The sequence below is a fragment of the Mesocricetus auratus genome, unplaced genomic scaffold, assembly GCF_017639785.1.
Source record: "Mesocricetus auratus isolate SY011 unplaced genomic scaffold, BCM_Maur_2.0 Super-Scaffold_100007, whole genome shotgun sequence".
Classification (NCBI taxonomy): domain Eukaryota; kingdom Metazoa; phylum Chordata; class Mammalia; order Rodentia; family Cricetidae; genus Mesocricetus; species Mesocricetus auratus.
The window spans coordinates 37,972,282-37,999,289 of record NW_024429191.1 but is presented as its reverse complement, the minus strand read 5'-3'; the positions used below and the strand labels follow the sequence as shown (position 1 = coordinate 37,999,289).

The 27,008-nt window shown below is 43.9% G+C and overlaps 4 protein-coding genes across 4 annotated transcripts; 2 read left to right on the top strand and 2 right to left on the bottom strand.

Annotated features, from left to right (window-relative positions):
- Positions 1-318: 318 nt before the first annotated feature.
- LOC121141096 (olfactory receptor 1019-like) lies at positions 319-1,245 on the top strand. Its single transcript, XM_040747959.1, has one exon. It carries the CDS (start codon positions 319-321, stop codon positions 1,243-1,245), a length of 927 nt encoding a protein of 308 aa, XP_040603893.1.
- Positions 1,246-5,970: 4,725 nt separating this feature from the next.
- Positions 5,971-13,349, top strand: Fam183a (family with sequence similarity 183 member A). Its single transcript, XM_005067717.4, has 4 exons — positions 5,971-6,181; positions 8,535-8,594; positions 11,077-11,180; positions 13,153-13,349. Exons 1-4 carry the CDS (start codon positions 6,049-6,051, stop codon positions 13,261-13,263), a joined length of 408 nt encoding a protein of 135 aa, XP_005067774.1. The 5' UTR covers positions 5,971-6,048; the 3' UTR covers positions 13,264-13,349.
- A 2,820-nt stretch (positions 13,350-16,169) lies between these two features.
- Positions 16,170-17,177, bottom strand: LOC101830763 (olfactory receptor 2T8-like). The gene has a single exon (XM_021225860.2). It carries the CDS (start codon positions 17,160-17,162, stop codon positions 16,170-16,172), a length of 993 nt encoding a protein of 330 aa, XP_021081519.1. The 5' UTR covers positions 17,163-17,177.
- Positions 17,178-25,222: 8,045 nt separating this feature from the next.
- Positions 25,223-26,149, bottom strand: LOC101831031 (olfactory receptor 2T33-like). The gene has a single exon (XM_005067720.2). It carries the CDS (start codon positions 26,147-26,149, stop codon positions 25,223-25,225), a length of 927 nt encoding a protein of 308 aa, XP_005067777.1.
- Between the last annotated feature and the right edge of the window lie 859 nt (positions 26,150-27,008).

Below are 27,008 nucleotides of genomic sequence, written 5' to 3'. Positions count from 1 at the left end.
CAACACACAGAAAACAAATATATAGGATTGCTTCCCACTTGACTCCATGGAAAATGTAAGAGCAAGAGAACTTGGCAGGTGTGCCCTCTCTCCCCTGCTCTATCTCCTCCCTTCCCCTTTCTCCTCCCCCTCCTTCTCCTCCTCCTCCTCAGTTCTTTGAAATGTCATTTACATAGCTGCCTCATGGTGCTGGCTTTCTGATGAAAGCCCTGACTGCAGACACTATGGAGCTGCACACACATGTTCTGAGCCTGCCTCCTATTTCTGTCCCCTCCCTTAGCTGTGTGGTCCCTGCATTCACACACAATTTGAGAAGACATGTCCAATCACACAAGAGTTACTCACTTCATCCTCAGGGGCTTCTCAGATGTCCCACAGCTGAGACTGGTGGTCATCCCGTTTTTCTTGCTGGTCTACACATTTGGCCTCCTGGGGAACATCTCCATCATCACAGCTGTGATGAGAGACAGTAGGCTCCACTCCCCCATGTACTTCTTCCTGAAGAATTTATCTTTCCTGGACATGTGCTACACTTCAGCCACCATCCCCAAGGCAGTGGTTATATCCTTCACAGGCTCAGGGCTCATCTCCTATCTCGAGTGTGTAGCACAGCTTTACATATTTATCACACTCTCTGCTACTGAATGCTTCCTGCTCACAGCCATGGCTTATGACCGGTTCCTGGCCATCCTCAGACCACTGCTCTATGGAACCATCATGAGCCAGAAATGTCGTGCTGAGCTGGTGGCTTCTGCCTGGGTGAGTGGCGCCATTTACTCAGCCTTCCACACTTTCAACACCTTTTCCCTCCCCTACTGTGGACCCAATGTTGTTGAGCACTTCTTCTGTGATATCCCTCCCGTCATGAGACTGTCCTGCACTGATCACCACCTCAACGAGGAGGTGGGCTTCGCTGTCAGCAGCTGCATCGTCATGAGCTCCTTCTTCCTCACGGTCCTCTCCTACGTCGGCATCGTGTCCACAGTTGTTCGCATCCCCTCAGTGGATGGCAGGTGCAAAGCCTTTTCCACCTGCTCCTCTCACCTGACCACAGTCGTCTTGTTTTATGGACCTGGAAGCTTCGTGTACCTAAGACCGGCCTCTCGGTACTCCCCGACCCAGGGTCGCCTGGCATCTATTTTCTACTCTGTCCTCACTCCTTCTTTGAATCCGGTTGTCTATTGTCTGCGGAACAAAGATATGAAGTTTGCCCTGCAGAAACTTTATTGCAGAAGAAAGTGCTGAGTCCTACAAGACTACGGTGTGTGGCTCTGATGGCTGTTGCTGGAGCCAAGCAGTGTATCCTCCCAATCCCCTCCCCTCCTGTGACACTTGGCATTGCTGTCAAACCTGCTGTAGGACCTGTAGAAGCCTCCCCAATCCCTGCAGATATGCTTCTCTCTCTCCCAGAGACCTTTAACTTTAGCAGATTATAGCTCCTGCACAAATATGTACAAGTGACATTTCTCCAGAAACATCCACAGTCTTATTTTAAAATTTTGTTTTTCTAAGACAGATATGGCGGTTTAGGCTTGTGTTAACTGGGAATACAGAGGCAGGGGGATTAGGACTTCAAATCAAACCTCAGTTGTATTGTGAGTTCAAAACCAGTATCTTCATGGAACCCTAGCTCAGAAAACCAAACCAGGGGCTGGAGAGATGACTCAGCCATTGAGAACACTTGTTGCTGTTGCAGAGGACCTGTGTTGAGTTCCCAGCACCCTCATGGTGACCGTTCCAGTTCAAGGGATTCTAATCCTCTCTTTTGACTTCTGTAGGCACAGCATGTGTGTTGTATACTACACATACATAGGCAAAACACTCATACATATAAGAAATAACAAACGAAGCAACCCAATCCTCCACCTGATATAGTTGTGGGATTCATGTTTTCTGAGGTGTGCTTATTACAGGAGATAGGAATCTCAGGTCTTTGTCATTAGCCTGGTGTAATGGCAACTCATGGATTTTCATTTTTCCTGGATATCCCATAAGCAGCACATTTTATCACCCTAACTGTTTCTTCCCTTTCAGTATCAAACTGTTCTACCCTTTTTGTTGTTTGGATCTTCTTCTGATTTTGTCCCATGCTGAGGAATTAAAAACAACCCTCAGATGCTCTTTGACTTTTAGCTAAGTATCAACCTTCAGCCCCCACACGCTAAACATCTCATTGTGTCCTCAATTTCCATCTCTTCTTAGTCTAGGGTTTCTTTTTGACCTTCCAGGAAGTCCCAGCACCGGTCCTGCATGGAGGGTCCCAGATACGAGGCTAATAATTCAAACTGAGGGATACTTTATTGGCAGAGCACAGGCGTGATCTTGTAAATTATCCTCAGATAAACCATGAGGCATTGAAGACCCCAGCTTATTCCTTCTTACCCTACAGAAGGTAGTGAAAACATCAAGCAGCTGTTTGAGCCTTGCTTGAGACACAGAGGCCAGGCATGGGTCACATTGATAAGTCATAAAGGTACTGTATCTATCTAGTTAAGCTAGTGCAATACAATCTATTTGAATAGTTTTGATAAGTCCTAAAGATACTGTATTGATCTAGTTAAGCCAGTGTGATACCGTCTATTTGAATAGTTTTTGTTTGTTTGTGGGTCAGATTTGTTGTTGTTGTTTGGTTTTAGTTTTTCGAGACAGGGTTTCTCTGTAGCTTTGAAGCCTGTCCTGGAACTCACTATGTAGATCAGGCTGGCCTCAAACTCAGAGATCTTCCAGCCTCTGCCTCCTGAGTGCCAGGATTAAAAGCATGTGCCACCACTGATCAGCCTATCTGAATGTTTTAAGGGACTATATAATGATATAAGCAAAGAAAACTATAGACACCCAGTCAGCCAGCAAACACAGAACACATATATCTACCTCTGCTGCACAGGGACTGGGAAAGCAGAGAGATGCTATATATCATCTTAAGTAGCTTAGATATGTAGAAATATCTAATATAAGTACATTTAGGGAAGTAACTAAGTTGGCAAAAGAGCATGAATGGATAGGAATTCTGGAAAGGTGATTGCAGGTGAGCTCATGTAGACATTGGATAGAAGAATGCAGGCCAAGAAGAAAAAGCAGCTAATTATGAAGTCATTGGTGGATGTAGGGATTTGGAGATTGGAAGCAATGGCTACATGCCTAACTCTCACAATACTATCACACATAAAACATCTCAGGTGGTGAATGTGTAAATGAGTGAATGAATGAAAGAGCACAAGATTTAGCATCTGTGTTTAGCCAATCACTAGAACCAGGGATGGCTTGTTTCCTTACTGTAGGCTACTTCTGGTTATTTAAAAATAAATCATGTTATAGAAGGTTTTGGGGGTTGAACATAGACATGATGGTGGCTGCCGAGGGATGGGTTGGAGGATAGTTGCCTAAGCGGTGAGTTCTGGAGCTGGGCTTCACACCGTCCTCGTACTTCATGCAGATGAATTACACACTTGACAACAGCTAAGATGGGAGGTCTTAGAAGATGTGTATTTTACCACAATGAATAATTGAAAGGGCTTGGGTCTGGTGGGGCAGGTCTATAATCCCAGCAACTCAGGAGGCTGAGGCAGGAGGATAGCAAGCTCAACCTTTGCCTTGGCAAAGGCCAGAGTATAGCTCGGTGGTGGAGCAGCTCCCCAACCTGCAGACACTCTGAGTTCAACCCTGAGTATTGCAAAAATAATGAATAAAATGAATCATAAAGATGTCAGCTTACTTAGATTAGAAAGGGTGGTGGTCCTGCTGGTCAGAATTGGGTGGCCATGTCAGAGGAGCAGCTGGTGGCAGTTAAGGTTCAGGAAGCTGGCACACCGGGAAGCAAAACTCTAATGGGTGAATCTCAGGTAGGCAAGTTCTCCAGAGCCTGGGGCCCCAGAATGTTTCTGTTATTGCTGTGTCTTTCCATGTTTGCCGCTGTCGATTTTCTCTGGTATCTGGCAGAATGGGCGTGGGGAGATCCACAGCCTTAATGTAGTCTTAGAAATACCCCATTCTACTGGACATTTTTACCTGTGGATTATTATGAAGATGCTTTCCTCTTAAGCTGTATTGAAACAATTAGTTTATACAACAAGTCAGTTTAAATAGAATTTTGATGATTGAGGGTTTTTAATAAAATATGGTAGGGATTATGACAGATGTTAGCTTAGTGGAAAAATTAGCACAGGTAATAATAGGATAAAATATTGTCCCCTGCCTCTGATAAAACAGAGGCTACCCAAGATTAAAAAACAAAACGAGATGTCACACAACTAGTTTCTATTGAGGAGCCATATAGACTGAGGCTTAGATTAATGATTAAGAAAAACAACTGTGGCTGGGCGTTGGTGGCACACGTCTTTAATCCCAGCACTCGGGAGGCAGAGGCAGGCGGATCTCTGTGAGTTCGAGACCAGCCTGGTCTACAGAGAGAGAGAGCTCCAGGACAGCCTCCAAAACAATATAGAGAAACCCTGTCTCGAAAAACCAAAACCAAAACAAAAACAAAAAACAAACAAACCAACTGTGTGTCCCCAAATGCTTTTAATCTTAATGTTGGGAGATGTTTTCATGGGTTCCAGAGTGCATCGTAGCTGAAACAAAGCTTTGAAAATGACTTAAGGTTAGACTAAGATGTTTTGTCAATAGCTTTGAGGTAAAACCCTCGGAAACAATCCAAAGTTTTAGAAAGGCACATAGCTTAGTGAATGACTCGTTAATATCGGTGAACAAGAATGAAACAGTCCAATTATTATTAGCTAACTTGCCTTTCTTGCTAGGATTGGCTGATCACCAAAGGTGATGATTAATTCCTTGTATCCAGTTCTGCCCTCTGCTTCCTGATATAAAAAACTGTTGCTGAGTGGGTATGCACCCCAAGGATTTAAAATAGAGCTGACTGATTCTTTTTCATATAAAGGTTTGAGTTTGTGATTCTTTTAAGATGTCTTATAAGGGTGTCTTTTGAGATAAATAATAAAATGATTGGTCTTTTCTTTGTAATTGCAAAATCCAGCCTGCCAGCAAAAGAACTGGCTGAGAGAAATACCTTGTTACACTTTGTTAACCTATAATAAGTTGTTTGGGTATGAATGCATGTGGGTTCTTGGGACCAGTTGCTTTTCATTTGTAATACATAAAATGTTTAATCATGTGGGGAAAATGGGAGGTTTTATTTTTTTAACCTGTATTCATTATAATCATTCACTTGAAAAACAATGTAACCACATTGTAGTTTGTATATTGCTTGAAAGATTTTGTTGGAATATATAAGCTGTAAAGGAAAAATAAAGACAGAACTGAGATGATAGAAAGACCATGAGTGTGTGTTTCCCCCCCCCTTTTTTTTTTGTCAGCCCCAGAGAGTTAAGTTTGGCTCTCCCTTGCTGGTTCCAGAGAATTAAATGTTGCTCCCTCAGATAGAAAAGTCAAAGGTCTGCCAGCTCCACGTGCTTCCCCTCAAGCCCTGAGCTGCTGGAGGCTGGTCCTGTGGCAGCAATATTTGACTCTCTGTATCTCTGTGCCACCCTCGTGTTTTTCTGTATCAGAGGTGTTTTGTTTTGCTTTTGCCTTTTCTTTCTTACATCCCTCCCTCCCCTTCCTCTTCCCTTCCACTCCCTCCCTCCCTCCCTCCCTTCCTTTTAAAATTTTGGGCACCTATTCTCAAACCTATAGGTTTCTGTCTCCTCTTCAAACCATCTTTAGGAAATGATCAGCCATCCTTCAGTCTTTTCTTGCTGTCGGGGAAGGGACAGCAATCCTTTCCTAGCAGTGCACAGGGGCCCGCCCTAGCAGACCCGGGCTGCTGGGTCTGGGTCTGAGGACACTGAGGGAGGATTAATGAATCTCCAGGAGCCTGAGAACTGGGAGGGGTGGGGTGGACAGAAGCCAGAGAAAGAAGGCCAGGAAGGATAATGCTGTGGAATCTGGGCGCTGTTGCCTAGAGACAGAAAGGACGCTGTGCTGTTGCCTGAACACAAGGGGAACACTGTTGCTAGGAGACAGTAGAAGGCGACCTTTCTCCAGGCAAGGAGAAGGTCAGATAGCCTGACCTCTCAGAGCAAAGGCAAGGCCATGGCAGGACACGTGGGAAAGAAGTGGATCCAGGATGAAGTTCATCAGAATCAGATCTTGCGAGAACTATTCCTGAAAGAGCTGCGAACACAGAAGCTGTACACGCAGTATCATGTGAACCCCCTGCGTAAGGGTGAGCAGGCACAAGAGGGTTCGGAGGAGGGGGAGAGCAGCAGCCCCTGCTCTTAACCGCTGAGCCATCTTCAGCTGTCTAGCAGACTCCTTAGAGTTCACACATGATGAGATTTGAGGGGGGGTCTCTCCCCACACAACCCCGGGCATAATAGATGCATTCAAGTGCATCCAGAACTGAGTATTTTAAATGTAGGATAAAAATAAATGATTTGGGGCATAGTTTTACTTCTCAAATAATTGTGCAGGGTTTTTATATGTGCTTTTTGTTAGTAGTTTGTTGTCTCTTTAACACAACAATGGCTTTTGTTCTTGTATGGTTTGTTATTATTTTGACTTGGCCACAGACCTCCCTAAGCTCAGAAGAGGTGGGCTACCAGGCACAGAACTTGAAATTCCCCTTTACCCCCACCCCCACCCACCTCCCATTGTCTCCCTCCTGTGTGTCTTCATCAGATTCTATGAAAAAAACTCTTCTGGGCCTGAAATGGAACTCCAGACTCATGTGTCCCGCTTCCCAGCAACCGTCCCCGGAGCAGCTCAGGGGGACCTTGCTGGCTGACTGTTTTCCCATCCTCTGCTGCTCTGCTGGCCTGGCTTAAGCATCCTGCTGTACTGGCTAGGGTGTTGTCCTCCCACCACCCCACTTCACTGCGCGTTGCTCAGTCCCCACAGCTCTCCCAGTTAACATCTGTGCAGCCCGGCAGCCCGGTGAAAGGTTACAATGTATATACAATGTATATGGCAGCCATTCAAGCCGTTCACTCTCTAATAGTGTCTAAGTATGCTGCTATGGTCTCCAATCCCCTTAGATTTGTAATAGTCGGAGGGGCTCCAAGCTACTCTCCCTCCAAGCACCAACTTCCTTCCCCACATTCCTTCCTGCTAAAACCAAACAGAGCAGGCCAATCCCTTTGTAAACATTTTGGTGGCCTCCTGCAGTTTCTGACACCAGCCTCTAAGGCCCCATAGGATCTGGCTCTGGTTCCTACTCAGCTTCCCTCCATTCTGAACATCCCGCCCCCCCATGCCATCCCACCCCACCCAGGATCCTCCAGTAAAGTCACAGTGCCTACTCTGCTCTGCCTCAGCCACTGCCACACACACACACACACACACACACTCGTGCGTGTGCGCACACACCTTCCTCCCTTCATTCTCATAGAAACAGATTTCCTAAAGTGTCAGACCATTCCCCAACCTACACGTTCCTTGTCTCCAACATATGTGCCTCCTTAGTCATAGTACACAGCAGCCCAGCTGTCTGCAGAAAGTGCGGAAACTTCATTTACCCATATATAGCCTAGTTTTCATCAGGAGCCCTGATCACTAAGGTGAGAAGAAAATTTACTCTCCAGTTCTGTTTAAACATCGTCCACTTTAAGAATTCAAATGATCCCTGCAGGCTTTCTCAGACAGTGCTGTCTCCTGGCCCAGTCCCACTGGGTACATGACTAAAGGGGTTCACTGGAATGAAGTGAAACTATACTATAGTGTTGGTGCTTGCTTTCATCCATAAAGACTTTGCTAAAATACTGGTAACACAAAGAATGACATAGATGCTTATCTTAGGTGTTTGGTTGTGTCTGGGATGAAAGTAGCTAATAGGGTCTGAGACAAAGAACTTCTTGGAGGGCACTAGTTCCCATCACTTTGCTCATTTTTATTGCTATTCACCGGCTATCTCCTCTTAAGCAACTCCTTGGGGGTGTATCTGACTTCACCAGGCTGTCACTCATCTTCTTTCCACAGTTCTTATACAGTATACCCCACCCCCTTCATTCAGGACTCACACGCACCTCCCTGGGACACTCGCCACATACTCACACCATCGCCTTTATACACGTAGTCTGATCTCAGGTTCTCTTTCACATGTTATGTCATGATAGCTCCAGGAGTAGGGAGGACTTCCCTGTCTTTCTCAAGGTGCTGTCTGCAGCGCTGCTGTCGACACCAGGAACTGGATGAGGTAGACTCAGTTCCTCTGAACGATGGCCTTCTGCACGTCCACCCCTGTCTTGTTCTCAGGAACCTAGCATTCAGGGATGTTTGCTTCTCTGCCAACCAGAATCAGGCAGAGAAGGTTTTCCCATGCTGGAAACCTGGAGTCACTTGGGATACATGGAGAGTGTCCCCATGGCCAGGAACTGTTAGCTGGTATTTTCAAGTCAAGTATGCACTCCTGGCTATGGTACTGGAGCAACATGCTTGCTGTTGCTCCTTAGTGTCCTGTACAGTTCTTGGTAGATGCCAGACTCCTTAGTGAATGCTAAACAGGGACCTTGTCTAAGTTGAGTCTTAGGACAATCTTGTACCTGCTAATGTAAATTGTGCTGCTTGTTTTTTTTTTCTAGTTCACACAATTGCCAGGAAGCCCATGTCTTGGCACGATAACTTGGAGGAGCCTGCAGACGGTGAGTTCTGGGCTTGAGAACACCAAGGTTCAGGGTACAGAGGGGCAGGCAGGCTGTAGACACCTCTCAGGGTTCTGCCACCTTGGGGCAGGTATGGGGGTCCTCTGAAACTGGATTTATCTAAGGTCACAGGGCACTGACTTATTCAGCTACAATGTCAGGTAGCCAACAATAATGTTCCTAAAGCCCTAACCTTGTTTGTCTCCATCCATCAGTCCATCCATCCATCCATCCATCCATCTCCCTGAAGTCATATTGACTGGTTTTAATGTTAAATCCCTCTACCCACTTAGCAAGTGACTTTGGGGGGTGCTCTAGTTTCATTCTGTTGCTGTGGTAAAGCACTCTGATGACCAAAAGTAATTTTGGGAGGAAAAGGTTTATTTCATCTTACATTTCCAGGTCACTTTCCCTTGAGGAAAGTCAGGGCAGGAACTCAAGCAGGAGCTTGAAGTAGAATTCATGGACGAAGGTTGCTTGCTAGCTCAGTCTCTGGCTCATTTGCTTTCATGCTCATCCTCAGCTAGCATTCTTATACAGCCCAGGACCACCTGTGTAGAGATGGTGCCGCCCACAGTGGGCTGAGCCCTCTACATCAATTATTAATCAAGGTAATCCTCCATGGACATGCCCACAGGTCAATCTGATCTAAGTAATTCCTCAGTCTAGGCATTCCTCTCAGATGACCCTAGGCCCTGTCAAATTGACACTTAAAGCTAACTAAGACAACTAGTTTTTTAAACTTTTCTGAAACAAATTTTAGGATTGTTCTTAGAACTAGGAAAAATAATGTAAGTGCTTAGGATGGGGTGTGGTATGTGGCACTCAATAAATGTTGGCTGTCGTTTTCATAATTACCCTGTAAGAATCCATGATCCGGGGCTAGGAGGAGGGCCTTGTTATGAAGGGGAAGGAACTAGCCTTGCACATATCTGAAGAGGAGTTAAGGAATACGATGAGTGAGCCAACATCACAGACTGGTCCCTCTGTCAGGCAATGACATTCTGGGAAAAGTTCTCAGAGTCTCCAGGCAGACGCAGAGCTTCTCAGGGGAATCTTGTGCAAGAACATTTCATGGTGTATAAAAAGGCACAGAAAGTAGAGGCAGCAGCATGGTCTGAGGACTGTGTACAGCCTGACTCTTGTCCTTGCTGTCCACAGTGGGCTGTCCCACCATCTCTTCCCAGGGCTGTTTCCTGCTCAACATTTCAGAATTCCCCTTCTCTTATTGGTTGTGTGACAGTGAGTAGGCTATTAAACTGCTCTGTGGCCTAGTTTCTTTGTCATGAAATGGAGGTGTTGCAATACCTCCTCCTTTCTCTAGAGTTTGGGTCACTCTTTGGGAAGTTTATGCATATGCCTGAATATTCTGTCATTTGTTCTCCATCTAGATCACAAGCCACAGGACAGCAAGGCTCATGTCTGTCTTGCCTAAAGCTCTGCCCCCAAAACCCAGTATCCAGCTTGACAAAGAACCAGATTCCCACCCACATCTTGGGGCCTGGACCCGTCCCTGAGGCCATTGCTTTTTCTCCATGGCTAGGTCAAAGATAGGGAAATATATTTGTGTTCAAGACACTGACTTAAAAAAATTATCATATGATTGCATCATGTTTTCCTTTCACTTTCCTTTCTCCAATGTCCTCCATGTATCCCCTCATTATTTTCTCAAATCTTTTCCTTTAATTGTTGTTATACATACACACCCTGATCAGTCTGCATAAAGTTACTTGAACTATATGATTTCAGGGCTGCCCACCTGGTATTGGCTAACCAATTGGAGGGCTCTTCCCTGGGGAGGACTATTTCCCCTGCTCTCATCGTCCTTTAGTTGCCTGTGGTTTTTGTCTAGGGTTGAGGTCTCATGAGCTTCCATACTTCCATCTTAGCATGTCTATTGGTGTTGCCATTGTTCAGGTCTTGTTTAGACAGCCATGTTAGTGAGATTTCATAGGTGTAGCTTCTTTGGAATTTCTAGGACACATAATCTCACAGCAAATGTCCTGTTTCTCTAACTCTTAGAATCTTTCCACCTCTCTTCCTCAATAGTCTGAGTCTTAGATGCAGGAATTGTTTTGTAGATGTATTAACTGGAACTGGATGCCACATGATCGCTTGTTCTTTGCAGCTTGGCCAGTTGTGTTTTTCTGTAATGGTCTCCATCTCTTGAAAAGAGAAGTTTCTTTGATGAGGAATGAGAACCACACTTATCTGTTGACATACAGCTAACTATGACAATGCAATTAGGGATTATGCTGTTTTAGTAAAGCAGTGGTTGTAGGATATCCTCCAAGATCCATGACTTCACTAGCCCAAGGAGGCTCACTAGTTTTCGAGAACCAGGCATGATTTCCCTCTTGTTGAGTAGGTCTTAAGACTCTTTAGAGAGCTGTTGGTTACCACCAAACTATTGCACCGTTCATCATGCCATGCTCATTGTTGTTGTGGTTTCTGATTCCTTTTTCTGTGTCTCATGTCCCAGTCAAGTTCCTGAACCTCATTCACCATGCTACACAGGGTCCAAGGAAGAAATATTCAGAGACACAGACTGAAAGCCAAGAAATTGGATGGGACCCAAATCCCTTGGTGAGTATGGTTCCCTCACTTAGTGGTACCTGGGGAGCATAACAATGTCAGTGGCGGCCAAGAAGACAGGTTGGGGAGGCAGTCTTTCTTGGATCTGAATTCTGGGTTACATTCTTGAGTTTTGTGACATTGGGCAAGTCACTAAGTTGTTTTGTGACTTAGTTTCATAGTTATGATATAGAAATACTATAGTACCTATCTCACAGGGTTTTTAAGTGCAAGAAAGGTGTAAGAATATAAAGAATAATAAAACAAGATAAGGAGAAATAATTAAAATAAAAAAGAATATTTGTAAGGTGCCTAGAACTGAGCTTGGCACAGAGACGGTACACTTCTCAATAAACATGGGGTGGGCTGTTGTAATGTAGATGGGAACAATAGGAAGAGGGCGCCTAGAGCCCAGCTGAGACCCAAGTCAGGTGCAGACCCTGGCTCCTTGGCTTGACACCCATTCTCTTCCCCCACTAAGAGACTTTCAAGCATCCTCCACTCCCAAGTGCTCTCCACACCCCATGTGTCTCCCCCCTATTCTAGGGGATGGCTTCTCACCCATTATACAGCTCCAGTCTTGGCAGGTGCTGCTGCTGCAGGGCCGCTCTTTTCCATGGGGATTTCAATGGAAGACTCTGTAAGCCCAGTCTTTACCATTGCTCTCCTGCAATAACTCTTCTTCAGACATGGGGTATTGTCTGGGAGAAAGGATCCTTCAGGAAATGGGGAAAGGATCCTACAGGGACCTAGAACTCACACAAAGAAGGCTGAACTTGAAAGAAAGGGATGGCCAGAGAGCTGGAGAGGCAAAGACCATTTAATGCAAAAAGAGAGGGGTGAGGGAGAAACCTAGTGGACTTATATGAGAGAAGGAATTATTCAATGGCATTTCTGAAAATTGATAATAAATCAATCAGTTAGTAATTGCTTAAAAATGCAAGGAAGACATTCAGATGAGAAAATGGTGCTGTGGGTAGTAGCCCGAGACTGGGATTTTCAGTGGACAGAGATTGGGCTGAACTCTAAGGGCAGTATGGACAAATGAGAACATGGCACTAAGGACCAAGGTGTGGGGGTCAACAGGCAAAGATTGCTAACAGGAAGCTTCAGGGATGAGGGGGACTCAGGCTAACCTAATCTGAAGGCAGGAAAGGTGACCAGACTTCACACGTGGGGTGGCGGAGACAGAGGAGCCTGGTGGAATTTGGACAGTGAGAACACAGCGCTAAGGACAGTGGCTCTTGTTAGCAGACTTAGCAGGACTTTTGCTAAAAGTGGACAAGACAGGGATGGAGATGGAGGCTCAGAGGGACAGATTTAATTAAATAGAGCACAGACCAGCCTGAGCAGTTTGGTCAATGAGAGAATCTTTTCCACAGCAGGAGAAGGAAGGTTCGAAGGACAGAAAAATCATGGCAAAGGTAGAAACTAGGTTAATTCGATAGTGAATCAATACAGAAAATTATTAAAAAGCACAAATTATTTAACTCAGCATCCCTCCCTTTTTAGAGAAGTTTACTATAGATTCATAGATGGCTACCTACGAGACAATAGCCAGCCTGTTTGCCGAAAACGAGATTTAAGTGCCACAGTGCTCTCACTTTAGCTCCATTCTCTTCAACAAGCACACATGTTTGCCAGGTAGCCATGCTAGGCACTATCCACTATAGTAGCTTGGCTCCAGTAATACATGTGCAGCCTCTCCTCCATGAGCTAGTCTCCAGGGGTGGTGAGTTCTTAGGCAAGGCCTCCTTCAGGCAGCAGGGAGGGGTCTGCCTCAGCTTTGACAGGTTACTGTCTTTCAGTTTGGGGATCTTTGATGTGAATGTTCACATATCGGTGTCATAGCACAAGGTTTAGCAAGGGAAAGCCCCGCTGTCACAGGGCCATGGGCTTGATTCAGACCCAGCTCTACCACAGGTAAGCCCTGCCCTGCTGCCTCCCTGACAGACTGCCTTCTGATCCTGCCCCTCCCCTTTAGGTCAATCCACGACGCCAGGACCACAGGCTGAACCACTTCAGGGTCTACAATGACATCACTCTTTACAAGGCTAAACTGTGGAGCTTGAGGGAAGATGACCACCAGAAGTAGAATTCTCTCCATGGAGTGAGTCTGCACACTGAACTCCCAAGGTGTGCGTTGCCCAGAGAAATAAATGCTGCTTCTGTTAAAAGTTACACTTGACATTTTTCATAGATCATCGCATTATGATTCAGAGTCAGGCAGTGTGTGACCAGAAAAACGCTTCAGAAGGCCTTGTGGCATCGCACAGGCAGAGGGAAGTGAGATAAAGAAGCAGCCTGATTGGTTATAACCTGTGCCCATTTTATTTGTAATGGTTTGAACAGTTGGCCTTCAATCACAACTTTCCTGACAATCCCTTCACCCCCCCACCCTCTTCTCCTTTTTTGAGACAAGGCTTCTCTGTGCAATCCTGACAGTCATGGCAATCTCTCTTTAGATCAGGCTGGCCTCTAAGTCAGAGATCCACCTTCCTCTGCATCTCAGTAATGTGTTTGAACAAGTAGCTGAGATTCAGCCCCCATCACCAGTGGTCAACTGTGCCACATGAACCACTGAATTAACATCACAAATGAGTTAAACTGCATCAGAGTCCCGGATTTTTGTTCAAATTTGGGGGCATTTCCAGAAGCACTGCAGGACCCACAGAGGTGAAGCACATCACACCTTCTGGTTCATCTTCTGTGGACTTTGCCTGGGATATTATATGAAATGTGCAGGGCAACATTAATGCTGTTTAAGAAAAGAAAATATTGTGGAGAAAGGCTTCAGATGAAAACATAATTAACAGAAGGAAGGGAATAGAAGGATTAGTCTCTATGTCATTCTAAAGCATTATCTAGGAGTTGCTTTTATATTTGTTTTGTCTTTGGAAAACACAATATATAAATATAATATACAAATGTATATTAATAATTATTTTATTTGCAAAACTGATACTTTAAAAATGGGCCAAATTTACTACCTGAAATTCCTGTAGGCTTATAACTTACTTGAAAATGATGTGACGTGTGCTCTGCCATCTAGAGCTTTATTTTTTAAACTCCATTTTCATCCTTCACCCGAAATGTTGTATCTCAGGACATGATCCTTCATAAGAAATGTTTCAAGTTTTTCAGGGACTGAATCCCTTGATGGACTACCAGGTAATACAGCACAACCAACTGTCAAATTTTGTTGCTTCAAGGAAAGTGGAAGAGGTTGGAAAGGAACTCCCAAGTACACACAAAGTCAAAAAGGCCAGACATTGAATATGAGTTTTCTAATGTGCAGTTTTATTTGAAAATTCCAAATACTCATTTGAACATCTGAGTGAATTACAAATTGTTTGCTGTGGAAACAACAGCATTTTTAATTTTTAGTTTCCGAGACTAAAGTACAATGTTAACAAAATGCTGCTTCCTGTGTATGTTTACTTGGTGTTACTGATGCCGAGGGTTTCTGTACGGGTTTACTGCATCAGTAACACCAAGTAAACATACACAGGAAGCAGAATGAGGTGACAGACTTCCTGAGTGGAAAGGGTTGATAAAGCTGGGGCAACTGCACCCTGTGTGAACTGCTTTTGGGAATGAGAAATTAAACAATTTGATAAAAGGTTCATCGTCCAGCTACCAAGTGATGTCAAAACATGTAATTCAAAAAAGGTTGAAGGTCATCCACATGTCCATCACAAACGAGGGAACAAATGTGATGTTTGAAGCACTAGGGTACTACTATCAATTTAAAAGAATAGCTACTGGAGTATGTAAAAATGCAGAGAATCTTCACAGACATATCACACACACACACACACACACACACACACACACACACACATACATGAGTGTCATTTGTGTCCAGCGATGGAACAGTATAGGATGGGGAATGGAATTCAGACTAGTCTTGAATCCATGGGCAGATGTTTTATTAGAAAAGGACTCGAGGGACCTCTTTGCACCTCTTGGTAACAGGTACAAAAGCAGAGATCTGTAGAATGGTCTGGAAGATAAAGCTTGCTGTGAGTATCCTCTGGCTTGAAAACTGTGCTTTAGTTATCCCAACTTGAAAACAACTAACAATTAATACTCGAGGTTGCTTCATTCCCTTCTAGCATGAAAATTCATGTGTGGTGAGGCATGAAAACTTATCACCGAGAATCTGTGACTTTTCAGTTTTTTGAGAATTCACTTTGGAATGAGAAAGTGGCTCCACAATCAGCTCCCAGCATGCAGTTTTATCAAAACCTCAGAGTAAAGCAGAAAATAACCCGGACACGGGCACTGATGCACGCACACAGCCCTTACTTGTGGCTTTGCTTTTCACACTCACAGCTTCCTGCAGATAACTGCCAGCTGGAAAACAATGAAAACTTCCACTTACAGTGCTGTGGTCTGAGTAGCATGTTGAGATGGCTTACAGTTCTGGTACCCAGTTCTGGACAGCATATCCACTCTGTGTATGCCACCCATCCATCTGCCATGAAAGAGCCACCTCAGTTCTACTGTGGTACTGAAATTTAGATAAGTTAAAGACCAGATGGCCTGGTGGTGGTGGCATACAACTTTTAATCCCAGTGCTTGGGAGGCAGAGGCAGGAGGATCTCTGGATTCAAGGCCAGCCTGGTCTACATATCTACATAGTGAGGTCCAGGTCAGCCAGGGATACACAGAAAAAAAAGAACCCTGTTTTGAAAAACAAAAACAAACAAAAAGACAAGCTATGAGGTACTTACTAAGTCAAACTACAGAATCCATAGCTTGCAGAGTTTGCTAATGTCCACGGTAAGAACAAAGGTGTCCATGAAGTTGACAGGAAGGACAAAGGAACTTAGTGCCAGTTTTGCTGAGGTTCCTCAGGCTCCCCCAGTTCCAACCACAGGATAGAAGTGTTGAGTTAAGGTGGAAAAGAAATGTAACAACAGATCTTGGAATTCTCAGTGGCTTTGGCTTCAGGTATCTAATGGGCATCCTGAAACATAACCCCAGCAAAGATGCCTATGGTATATCTTTCCTCTTTCTCCAACCACCGATATCCAAGCAAACTAAGACATCCCTACTAGTTAGGGGAGCACAACGGGCCACACACTTCCTCAGGCTGCCCTTGACCTCGCTGTTCCGCAGACTGTAGATGAGGGGGTTCAGCATGGGGGTGACAATAGTGTAGAATGCTGATACAATCTTATCATGGTTAGCTGACCTAGAAGATGTGGGTCTCATGTAGATGAAAATGGCAGCTCCATAAAAGAGGCCCACTACCGCCAAGTGCGAGGAGCAGGTGGCGAAGGCCTTCTTGCCGGCTTCTATGGACCGCATTTTGAAGACAGTGGCCAAGATGAGTCCATACGATGTCAGGATGAGGGAGAAGGGGACCAGAAGCATCAACACACAGCAGATGTACATGACATACTCAAAGGCAGATGTGTTACCACAAGCCAGGCGCAACAATACAGGGGCCTCACAAAAGAAGTGATCTATTTCATTCCTGTGGCAGAACTGGAAGCTCAGGGTGACAGCAGCCTGCATGGCTCCATCAGCTGCTCCCAGGAACCAAGACCCCCAGGTCAGTCTCAAACATAACTGCCAACTCATGAGAACCGGATAGCGCAGTGGGTGGCATATAGCCACATAGCGGTCATAGGACATGGCTGCTAAGAGGAAGCACTCTCCACCTTCCAGTGTGAGGAAGAAAAAGATCTGGAAGCCACAGCCAGCAGTGGATATGGACTTCTTGTCCATCAAATAACCAGTTGCCATTTGGGGCACTATGGTGAAGACCAGCATCATGTCCATAAGGGAGAGTTGGCTTAGGAGAAAGTACATTGGTGTGTGCAGCCGGCGGTCCTGGTGAATCAGGAGAAGCAGGAAGGCATTGCCTAACACAGAGTTGAGGGCCACAGTCAGCACCAGCACGAAGAGAACCAGATGGGCTCTGGTGTGGTTAAAGAGTCCTAGGAGAATGAACCCTGCTGTGGCATTCCCCATGTCCATGATTCACAGCAGAAGCGACACTGCAAATGAAGGAACAGAAGAAGATTTCATCGTCTGTGATGCTGTGTGAACTATGTATGCATGCCTAGAAGGTTGCCTATGAGAGATGGTGAAGCCCACTTCAGGTTCATTTATGCTTGCAAAATGTTCGAACACTATCAACACAAACCTTTTCTCAATTCCAAGGTTTAACTGACACATGTCACCAGAACGGTGAGTTTAATGGGGTAATGAATCAACGTTCTCTGTAAGATACAAAACTGACTTCCCATTACCCGACAGCCACAAAAAGGGTTGAGAACTTTTTGTGTATTTGTCATTTATATTCTCATGTGTATTATACTTTCATAATCAAATCTTAGGAGCTTAACTAATAAATATTTGTTATACACAACTTAGAGACTTGTTAATGTAGGTGACACATTTAATATATCAAAATTTTTGTTTATTCAGACAAGGTGTCATGTATCCCAGGCCGGCCTCGAATTTGCTATATTGTTGAAAGTGACCCAGGAACTCTGATCTTACTGTCTCTTCCTACTGAGTGCTCAGATTACAGGCATGTGCTACCATGTCTGGTATATGTACTGCTGGGGATTGGATACAGGGCTTTGTGCATGGCAGATAAAAATTCTACCTACTAAACCACCTCCCAGTCCCATCAAACTTTTTTGAAAATACCAAGTTCACATGATTCTAACACTGAATAATAAGGGTCTTTCAAACAAAAAGGGTGTTTGCTCTTAGATGTGGAAACAGGAAAGACAGACACTGTGGACAGAGGTTAGACTCACCCTGGGGTGGGAGTTTGCTTGGTTCTGTTTACAAAGGCTGACACTTCAAATGACAACGGCCTTCTTGGGGGTCTTTACAGTGTAAAGCTGTAATGCTAAACTTTAAAAACTGTTCCAAATGAAATGGCAGACTATGGACACCCTCATGGAGGGCCTCATGAGGGGGTATTGGGGGGGTTTGCGGGAGGGCATGGGAGGGAGGAGGGAAAGGGAGAGGGACCTGGGATTGACATGTGAAGCAACCTTGTTTCTAATTTAAATTTAAAATTACAAATTAAAAAGTAAAAAAAAACTGTTTCAAAGTATTTTGCCATATCAGACCACACAAACTCATCCTTTCATGGATAACGCAGAGACCCTAGCTTTTGCCCAACTGTAGAGAAAACAATGATTCCCGCTTCATTCCCAAGAGTCTTAAACCTTTACTTTCACTGTAATCTTTGACCTGCTGGTGTTAAGATTGTTTGAGCTAATTCATTCTCAAGATCGTTGTCCATTTCAAGTGTTTTGAGGGGGCCTTGCCTTCTGGGGCACCTCCTGTGTTTCTTCCCAGGTGAAGTCATAGCTGTGGCTGAAGCAATGGCACCATGACTCAATCAACCCCTGATCAAGTCGCTGAGCATCTTAGTTGTTTGTGTGAAAGTAAAATATTTTGGAAATTATTTTATTTTTTTGAAGTTATTTTGAAAGTAAGTTCTCTTTGCTCAGCCCATGAGTTGCCAGGCTCCCAGCTCTAACACACATTTTTGCTCCAGAAACTATACTGAACCATGGCTATGAATCTCAGGACATCACATTGTAGAAAACTCAGAACCCAACATTTTTTTCTCAGTGTTACAACCTCTCACTGTTGAAGATGGGCAACACTTTTAGTTGTGTTTCATTAGCCACGGGGGCGGGGAGAGGCAGGGAGCAGCTTTTTAAAACTAATTTCTGCAACCACTATTTTATGTGCATAGTCATTCTGGTGTCATCAGGCACCTTCCTTCCTAGAATCCATCTTCTAAATTCTTTTAATGCCTCCAAATGATAACTCAGCACCCACTAAACAAACTCCCTATTCTTTTTGCCTCACAGCTGCTGGCAGCCACTATTCTATCTTCCTCAGTATTATGTGTCACTGGGAAGCTCAGATGAGGGAATCTCACAGCACCCATCTATTTGTGACTGTACCACAAACCATTTCTGAAGTCCTGAGGGCTCATGGATGTCGTGTCTGACCTCCTGTCATTTTTTAGGAAGTTAATGGTCCACTGTGTGAGACCTGTTGTGATTGTTGCTCGCCATATGTGGCCAGTGTAGCATAGCAGGCCTTTCCATCCCTTTGTGAATATGTGAGTACCGATTTAGTAAGATGCTTGACAACAGATGTTGGAGTTTGTGTTTTGACAAAGAAATAAGACACCACACAAAACAACAACGATGTATCTTTGTTTAAAATACAAGAGGTATATGTGTTTTCAGAAAACCAGTTCAACAGCTGCACCTACTCCTCTGCTTTTTAAAAGACATTTTCTGTTTTGTTCTATTTATACAATGCTGGGGGCTGAACACAGGGTCTTGTGCAGGTTTGGCAAGCTATCACCGAGTTATATTCCCAGACCTAGAAAAATGTATATTATGAAATTTCCACTTATATTTAAATAATTTTAAAACTAGAAGTGATCTGACTAACTTTTTAGGGGAGATGGGTAATATATGTGTACATTTAAAAGGTGAAATAAATGATTAAAAGTGATCAGTCATTATAAATCTAATTGCGTGGTCAATTTGTTTTTATTACAGTTATTGCCTATATCTATTTATACAAATGAGACAAGTTACTGCTAATTAAAATGTTTATAAACCTCCACAGGGTAGACTGTAGTGATAAATTCCTAAAAAAGTCATCATGAAAATGAATCATGGTTGAAATTGTTCCTAAAGAATTAGTTCATTTGGGAAACATGCTAAATGCATTACTGGGGATTGAGACCTCTGGCTTGACTAGTGCAGGGAATGGGGAAATGTTTTACCCTGACAAACAAGAGCTTCCTTTTACTTTTTCCTCTGTGTCCATCTAGTTGGACATCCCTTTGTCACATTTTCTCAGTTCTTTTTAGTGCGAACACAATGGCATCTTTACTCAAAACTATACATCTTTTCCATTTGAAATCACAGGCAGAGACAAATGGCTTTTTTTTCTTCTTACAAAAGCCTTGTGAGAAACTCTAGGAAAGTCAGAACATATAATTTCCTTTCCACATTTCCCAAAATTCATTTTTAATATGTAATCTTAAATGTCTATATTTCAGGACATTAAAATGAAAATTAATCTGCATGTGAAAAATGAGGTAGTAACAGAGGGCTTGTTTATATTGATAAAATTATGGGTTTGTTTTAAAGGAATTAACCTAATGTCAGCACACACTTGCATATATTTTAATTCGTTGAGTACCGAGATGTGTAACCAGGAAGACCTTCTTTGTAAAATGTACAGGCTGGGTTTTCTATGTAGCTGAGGGCTCCTCCAGCCTCCAGCTCCTGAGTTCTAGGTTTGGAATTGTATTTTCTAGAGGTAAACTTCACAAACAATAATCGTATGTGAAGAGGTTGCCATTACCTACCTACAAGAGTCAAAACTGATGCCCAGCAGGCTGGATCTGCATCCTCCGTGATGCATCTGGTTGCTCTCACCTGGACAGGAAGGCTCTCCACCTTCCTTATATCAATGCCTGGCTGACCTGTCATGACGATGGCCCACTGCCAGCCTGGGTTGTAAACACTGTCCTATAAATATCCCAGAGCTGTTAGGCTGACAGTTCAGTTGCTAAAAATGTTTAACTGTGCTGAGAAATTAAAAAAATCCCATGAGATTGTGAATTTTCCCCACATCTCATAAAGTTGTGAATCATGGGAATGGCAGAGAATCACTCAAGAGAAAAAAATGAAATGTAAATAAATGTCCTTGGAAAGGGATTGTGATTTCAAGTGTTTGGATAAAGAAGTCACATGATTCTGGTGTCATGTGAGTCTGGTAATCCCTGCACAAACTTTAGCAGATAGGAAGATTAAACTGTCTTCAATTCAGACCAGTTTAATTGTCGAAATAGCAATTAAAATAGAAATGAAGCCTGTGGAAGGAGATACCTGTAGTTGTTTTTTTCTTCGTGGACTCAATTTGAGACAATTAAGATTGTGTCATATGTACCTGATTGTGTGCATTTGCAAGGGTTATTATATTTTGATTTTATATTTGCATTTTTGTATCAGTATAGTAAGATAATAATAAAAACATTAATAACAGTGGCAGTATCTCCAGGCTGTATTCATATTGATGATACTTTGAAGGTTGAATTTGTATGGATCTGTGCTTCATGATATTTCACCATTTGCTTTTTTTGAACAGGTTTTCCCTCTGTAACAGCCCTAGCTGTCCTGAAACTCCTTCTATAGACCAGGCTGGGCTTGCACTCTTAGAGAGCCGCCTGCCTCTGTCTCCCCAGTACTGTCATTAAAGGTGTGTGCCACCACTACCCACTAACCCTTTGATTTTTATGTTTTCGTATGCTGGACACCCTGGGATTCATACCTTGAAACTTGTGAGTTATCTACTGCTATATAGAAACCCCAGATTCTACAACTGGAAAGAGATAACTGGAAACAAAACAAAACTTCTTTATCATGGATTATGTGTTAGGGAAATGGACCTGGTTTTAAAAAATGTAAGACAATTTGTTGAACTGCAATTCCTATTTAATTTTATTTAAAGGAAAGTACAGATTTTCATATTATTTGACATTTATTTACTTATTTATATGGAACTGAGTGTCGTGTACCTCAGGCTGGCTTGATAGCAAACTATTAAACTATCTTAGTAGTAGAGGCTGACTTTGAACTCCTAATCCTCCTACCTCCACCACAATGGGTTTATGTTGTTGGAGATGGAAGCACTTACCAATTGAGCTACTCCCCCAGCTTTTTGCATACATTTCTTTCATCAGATGTGGAATTTTATCAAACTGGCAAATCCTACTTGGTTTTACGATTGACCAAATGTGTACAGTCTACATTTAAACCCACACTACTGTATTTTCTGAAAAAGCAATCACACAGCAAAACCCTCTAGGCTCCAGGTGAGTAAAGTGGACACCATGGCCATTCAGCACAGAAGCTTTCTACAAGAGTGTGGTCATCCTACCTATCTGTGGTTTGAAAGAAAGTGGCCCCCAAAGTCAGCGATACTAGTAAGAGGCATGGTCTTGTTGGAGGAAATGTGTCACCGAGGGGGTGGGCTTTGAGGTCTTTTTCTCAGTGTGGCAGTCAGTCCACTTCCTGTTGCCTCTGAGTCAAGATGCAGCACTCTGAGCTCCAGCACCGCGTCTGCCTGCACTATGCTATGCACCCCGACAGGGTCGTAATGGACTGAACCTCTGAAACGGTAAGCCAGCCGCCCGAAATTAAGTGATTTATTTATAAGAGCTGCCATGGTCACAGTGTCTCTTCACAGTAATAGTAAACCCCAACTAAGACACTAACAAAGCCTATGTCATTTTCTTTTCTGGCCACTGCTATGCTTGGGTCTTTAGAGGCTGTCAAGTGATGCTGCCCTGTCCCAGAATTGACACTGTTGCATGACTTAATTGAGCCCTGAGAGAGTCTGTGGGGTTCAAGAATGACTAGAGGCATCAGAGTCCTGCAAAAGAATGGGGCTCAGAAGCTCTGGGGGAGCTGAGAGTGCACGCCACGTGGTGTGGGTTCCCTATGGACTGGATGACTAGAGTGAGTATTGAAGATGGACTGCATCTGCCCAAAATCACAGCCCAGTGGCCCAGGCCAGCTATCTGGAACCAGGGAGGGGGACATACTCCGCTGTTTCCCTCCTCACTTAGAAAAGGTGTTCTTGGGATTCCTGGAGAGTACACAGACAGGGGTGGGCATCCAGGAATCTGGACACCTAAAGAAGAATTAAACAGAATTGAGCAAAGGGTAAAAATGAATAGTGATGCCCTGGATTAAAGCCTCTAAACTCCTGAGAAAGTTACAGGATAGGCTCTGAGAGCCTTGCAGTGGTCACGGGCTTGGGTGTTAGGGTTACTGTGAGGACACTGGCTGTGATTTGTTGCCAGAAATGGACTGTGGACCTTGGTCTTGGCAGTTTTTCCCAGCAAAAAATACCTTGAGAGGAACTTAACTAAGAATTGCCGGGTTTCAACATCCTAGGCAGCTCTGGAGTGGGGCTTTAATACTGAAGAGGGAAAGATGTGCAGCATGGCAGAAGCCCATCCCAGCTCGGATCTGCTCACAGCCACTTCCTTAGGACATGGAGGAGGGTGCTTTGTTGGCACACACAGAAGACAGACAACAAAGTCAATAGTTCACTGAGGGGTTCAAAGCATCAGCACCATAGGAAGGCTGGAAATAGATGGGTATTCACACACCAAGAGCATACCCTCATGAAAAACCCCAAATTCAGTGTTCAAATGTTAAAGCTGTAGGAGAGGAAGGATTTCCAGTTTGGGGGCAGTGAAAAGGGTCAGGTCTGTTTTTATGTGGAGTGGCTCCAGGGTCAGCTCAGACTCTGCTGCCAGTGCTTCTCATGAGATCCGAGGATCGGCTTGCCCAAAGTGCCCTTGTTTTGCTGAATGGTCTAAGTCCTTTGGTAGAAAACTGGCACACGGCAAACGTATATACAAATTGCAAACTCTCCCTAAGAAAACGTGTTTGTCTTTCTTATGTCAAGGCTGAAAGTTGGCTCGAAGCAGTCAACAGGGTAATGGAATTTGAAGTTTGCCTCTGTGGAGGGTCCTAGATTTTCTGTTTCCCTTCCTATCCTTTCACCTCTGTTGGGTTCTTTAATCCACCTGTACTTGGTGCCTCCCTCCATTCTCCAAGGCCATAACAAAATGCCATATCCTGGGTACCAAATAAGGAATACTATTGTTCTTTAGTGTTCTGCTATGGGGAAAGTCTAAATTCAAGGGTCTTGCATCTGTCAGGGGCCTGCTTCTATATTATCAGATGGCAGAAGGACACAAAAAGGCCAGAGAAGGCTGACAGTGAAAGTACTTGGGATGGATTGAACTTTGAAGACTGACTAACTAGTGCTTCAATGATTGTGGAGGGATTGGAATATTGCAAGTCCAGAACCAAATTATCTTTGGCCATCTTTATTCTTCACCTGTACGAGACCCTAACAACATATTAATGACTGCTAAGAAAATCCTTGGGATTATGCGGAGCACTAGCTTCCAACTGCCTTAAAACCAAGAACGCTGCCAGATAGCACGAGAGTCTGTACCCAGATGTCCCTGCTTTACTGTAGTCTGCCTACTTGCTATTTCCTCTAAATGTCTTTGAAAGGCATCTTGATTTTTAAGTTTTCTTTATTCTATTACTATAAAAACCTTATGAAACCGACACCACATTTGAACATGGAATTCTGGGTATCCTATATCTGGAAGTGTCATGGCCATTCTTATTTGGCTCCAGAATAAACTCTTATTTGAGATGAGTTGTGTTTTTTGTTTGGAAAGGGTCAAACTCACTATAATTTCATGTTGTTATTTGAGACAGGGTCTTACGTAATCCAGCTGCCCTAGAACTTAGAATTCTCCTGCTTCAGCTTCCCAAGTGCTGAGATGGCAGGTGTTTGTCACCGTGTTGAGCAAACTAACGTTTTCATAGTGGCATGAATGCTCTCCCACCATGAGAGTGGAGCCCTGAGGCCTAATCACTTCTTAAACATCTCATTGCTAAACACTATAAAAATATAAATTTGGAAATTTCATTATGATTGAGTTATTTTTTTGGTTAGTGATATTTGTTTTGTTGTTTTAAAGACATAAATCTTATCTGCTTGTCTCCTTTGTAAGAATTCTTTAAATTGTAAATGTCTTGAAAAATTCCCTCCAAAATTTTGACATATGTTTCATGCAGTTATGTTTTATGCTTAATAATTTTTACTGGCTATGCATGTATTTCACTTACAATTTGCTTAATAATAACAATAAGTTAAGCACTACAATTTAAAAGTCTAGCTAACAGACCTGTGTCATTGGCTTTTATCTCTAAGGCTTTATTTTAAAACAGAGTAGATAGCATAGGGGACACCAGCAGGGCAAGTTGATTTTCCAAACACTTGCTGAAAATTAGAATACAACAAATGAGCATCAAATAAGTTAATACAACACAGAAGAGTGAGTTCATTGGAATAGGTAAGCTGAGTTTGTGAGTGACGTGTGCCTAACTTGAGCAGAACTGTTTTGGTGACCGTCTGCACGTTTATCACAGTCTCTGCAGCCATTTCCTCAAGGCTTCCTGAACCTCTTTGTTCCTCACACTGTATATGAGGGGGTTCAGCACCGGCGTGAAGATGGTGTAGAAGGCAGATACCACCTTGTCGCGCTCTCCTGACTGGTGGGACTTGGGCCTCATGTAGATGAACATGATGGCCCCGTAGAATAGCCCCACCACAGCCAGGTGTGAAGAGCAGGTGGCAAAGGCCTTTTTCCGGGCTGCTGAGGATCGCATGCGGAGCACTGCGACAAGGATGAGGGAATAGGAAGCCAGGATGAGGGAGAGTGGGATCAGGAGCATCAGGACGCAGCAGATGTACATGAAGAACTCAAAGACTTTGGTGTCAGCACAGGCGAGGCGCACCAGAGAAGGTGCCTCACAGAAGAAGTGATTGATGGCTCGGGAGCGACAGAAGGGGAAACTCAGGATGGTGCCCGCCTGCATCAACCCATCAGCAGCTCCCAGGAGCCAAGACCCCAAGGTCAGGTGAGCACACAACTTGGAGCTCATGAGGACGTGGTAGCGCAGGGGTTGACATATAGCTACATAGCGGTCGTAGGACATGGCTGCCAGAAGAAAGCACTCGCCTCCTGCCAGGGTGAGGAAAAGGAAGATCTGGGAGCCACAGCCTACAGGCGAGATGGACCTTATGCTCATCAAATAGTTGGTTGCCATCTTGGGGATGATGGTGGAGACTAGCATCATGTCCATTAGGGAGAGTTGACTGAGGAGGAAGTACATGGGTGTATGGAGCCTGGAGTCCCTACAGATGAGAAGGATCATGAGGGTGTTGCCCATCAGGGAGGCAGTGAAGATTACCAACACAACAGAAAACAGGTATGCGTGGGCTTGTGTGTGACTGAAGAACCCAAGAAGAATGAAGTCCACCCCTGTGCTGTTAGTGGGAATCTCCATGACTGTGGTCAAACCTGGAAGACAGGAGGATGCTTTTTTTTCTTTTGAGATAGGCTGTCCTGGAACTACCTCTGTAGACCAGGCTGGCCTCAAACTCAGAGATCTGCCTGCCTCTGCCTCCTTAGTGCTGGGATTAAAGGCACATGCCACGATGCCTGGTCTGAGAATCTGAGAATGATTGTTTTTTAAAAAGTGACTTGCAACAGCCTTAAACAATATTTGTCCAAATAACAGAATATTTCAATTTAGTTGGATAATTAAATGTTTTTCTATAACCAGACACTGAGGTTATGGATCAGTGGGTAAGAACACTTGCTTCACAAGCTTGAAGATACCAGTTTGGATCTGAGAACCCACATAAAAAGCTAAGTGTGGTCCTCATGTGTCTGTAGCTTAGCCCTGTGAAGGACAGAGACTGAAGGATTTCTAGGGCTCCCTGGCTGCCATCCTAGCCCAAAAATACAAGAGCATGGTTCAGAGCAGCACCAGCACTCTTCTCTGGCCTGCCAGTGAACTGACACACATGAGTGTGTATGTTTCACACACATATGCACACACATGCTTCTGCATTGTCCACATTTGTTGTACCATATTTTAACTGTATTAAATAAAACATATAGAATACAGTCTACTGCCTCAGAATGAGTTTACCCCTATGCTTACTTTAAAGAAGCACTGTTGTGTAATTTCAATTTTCTACAGTTTGGTATTTCTCAGCTGAAAGAACCCTAAACTCTTGTAAATTTGTGAATGCTGCTATGACCCAACTCAGGACCTTTGCATGTTTCTTACATATCTATTAGAGTAGTTCCATATGAAAGTAAGACAAAACTCTTTTCATCATACTTTGCCATAAAGG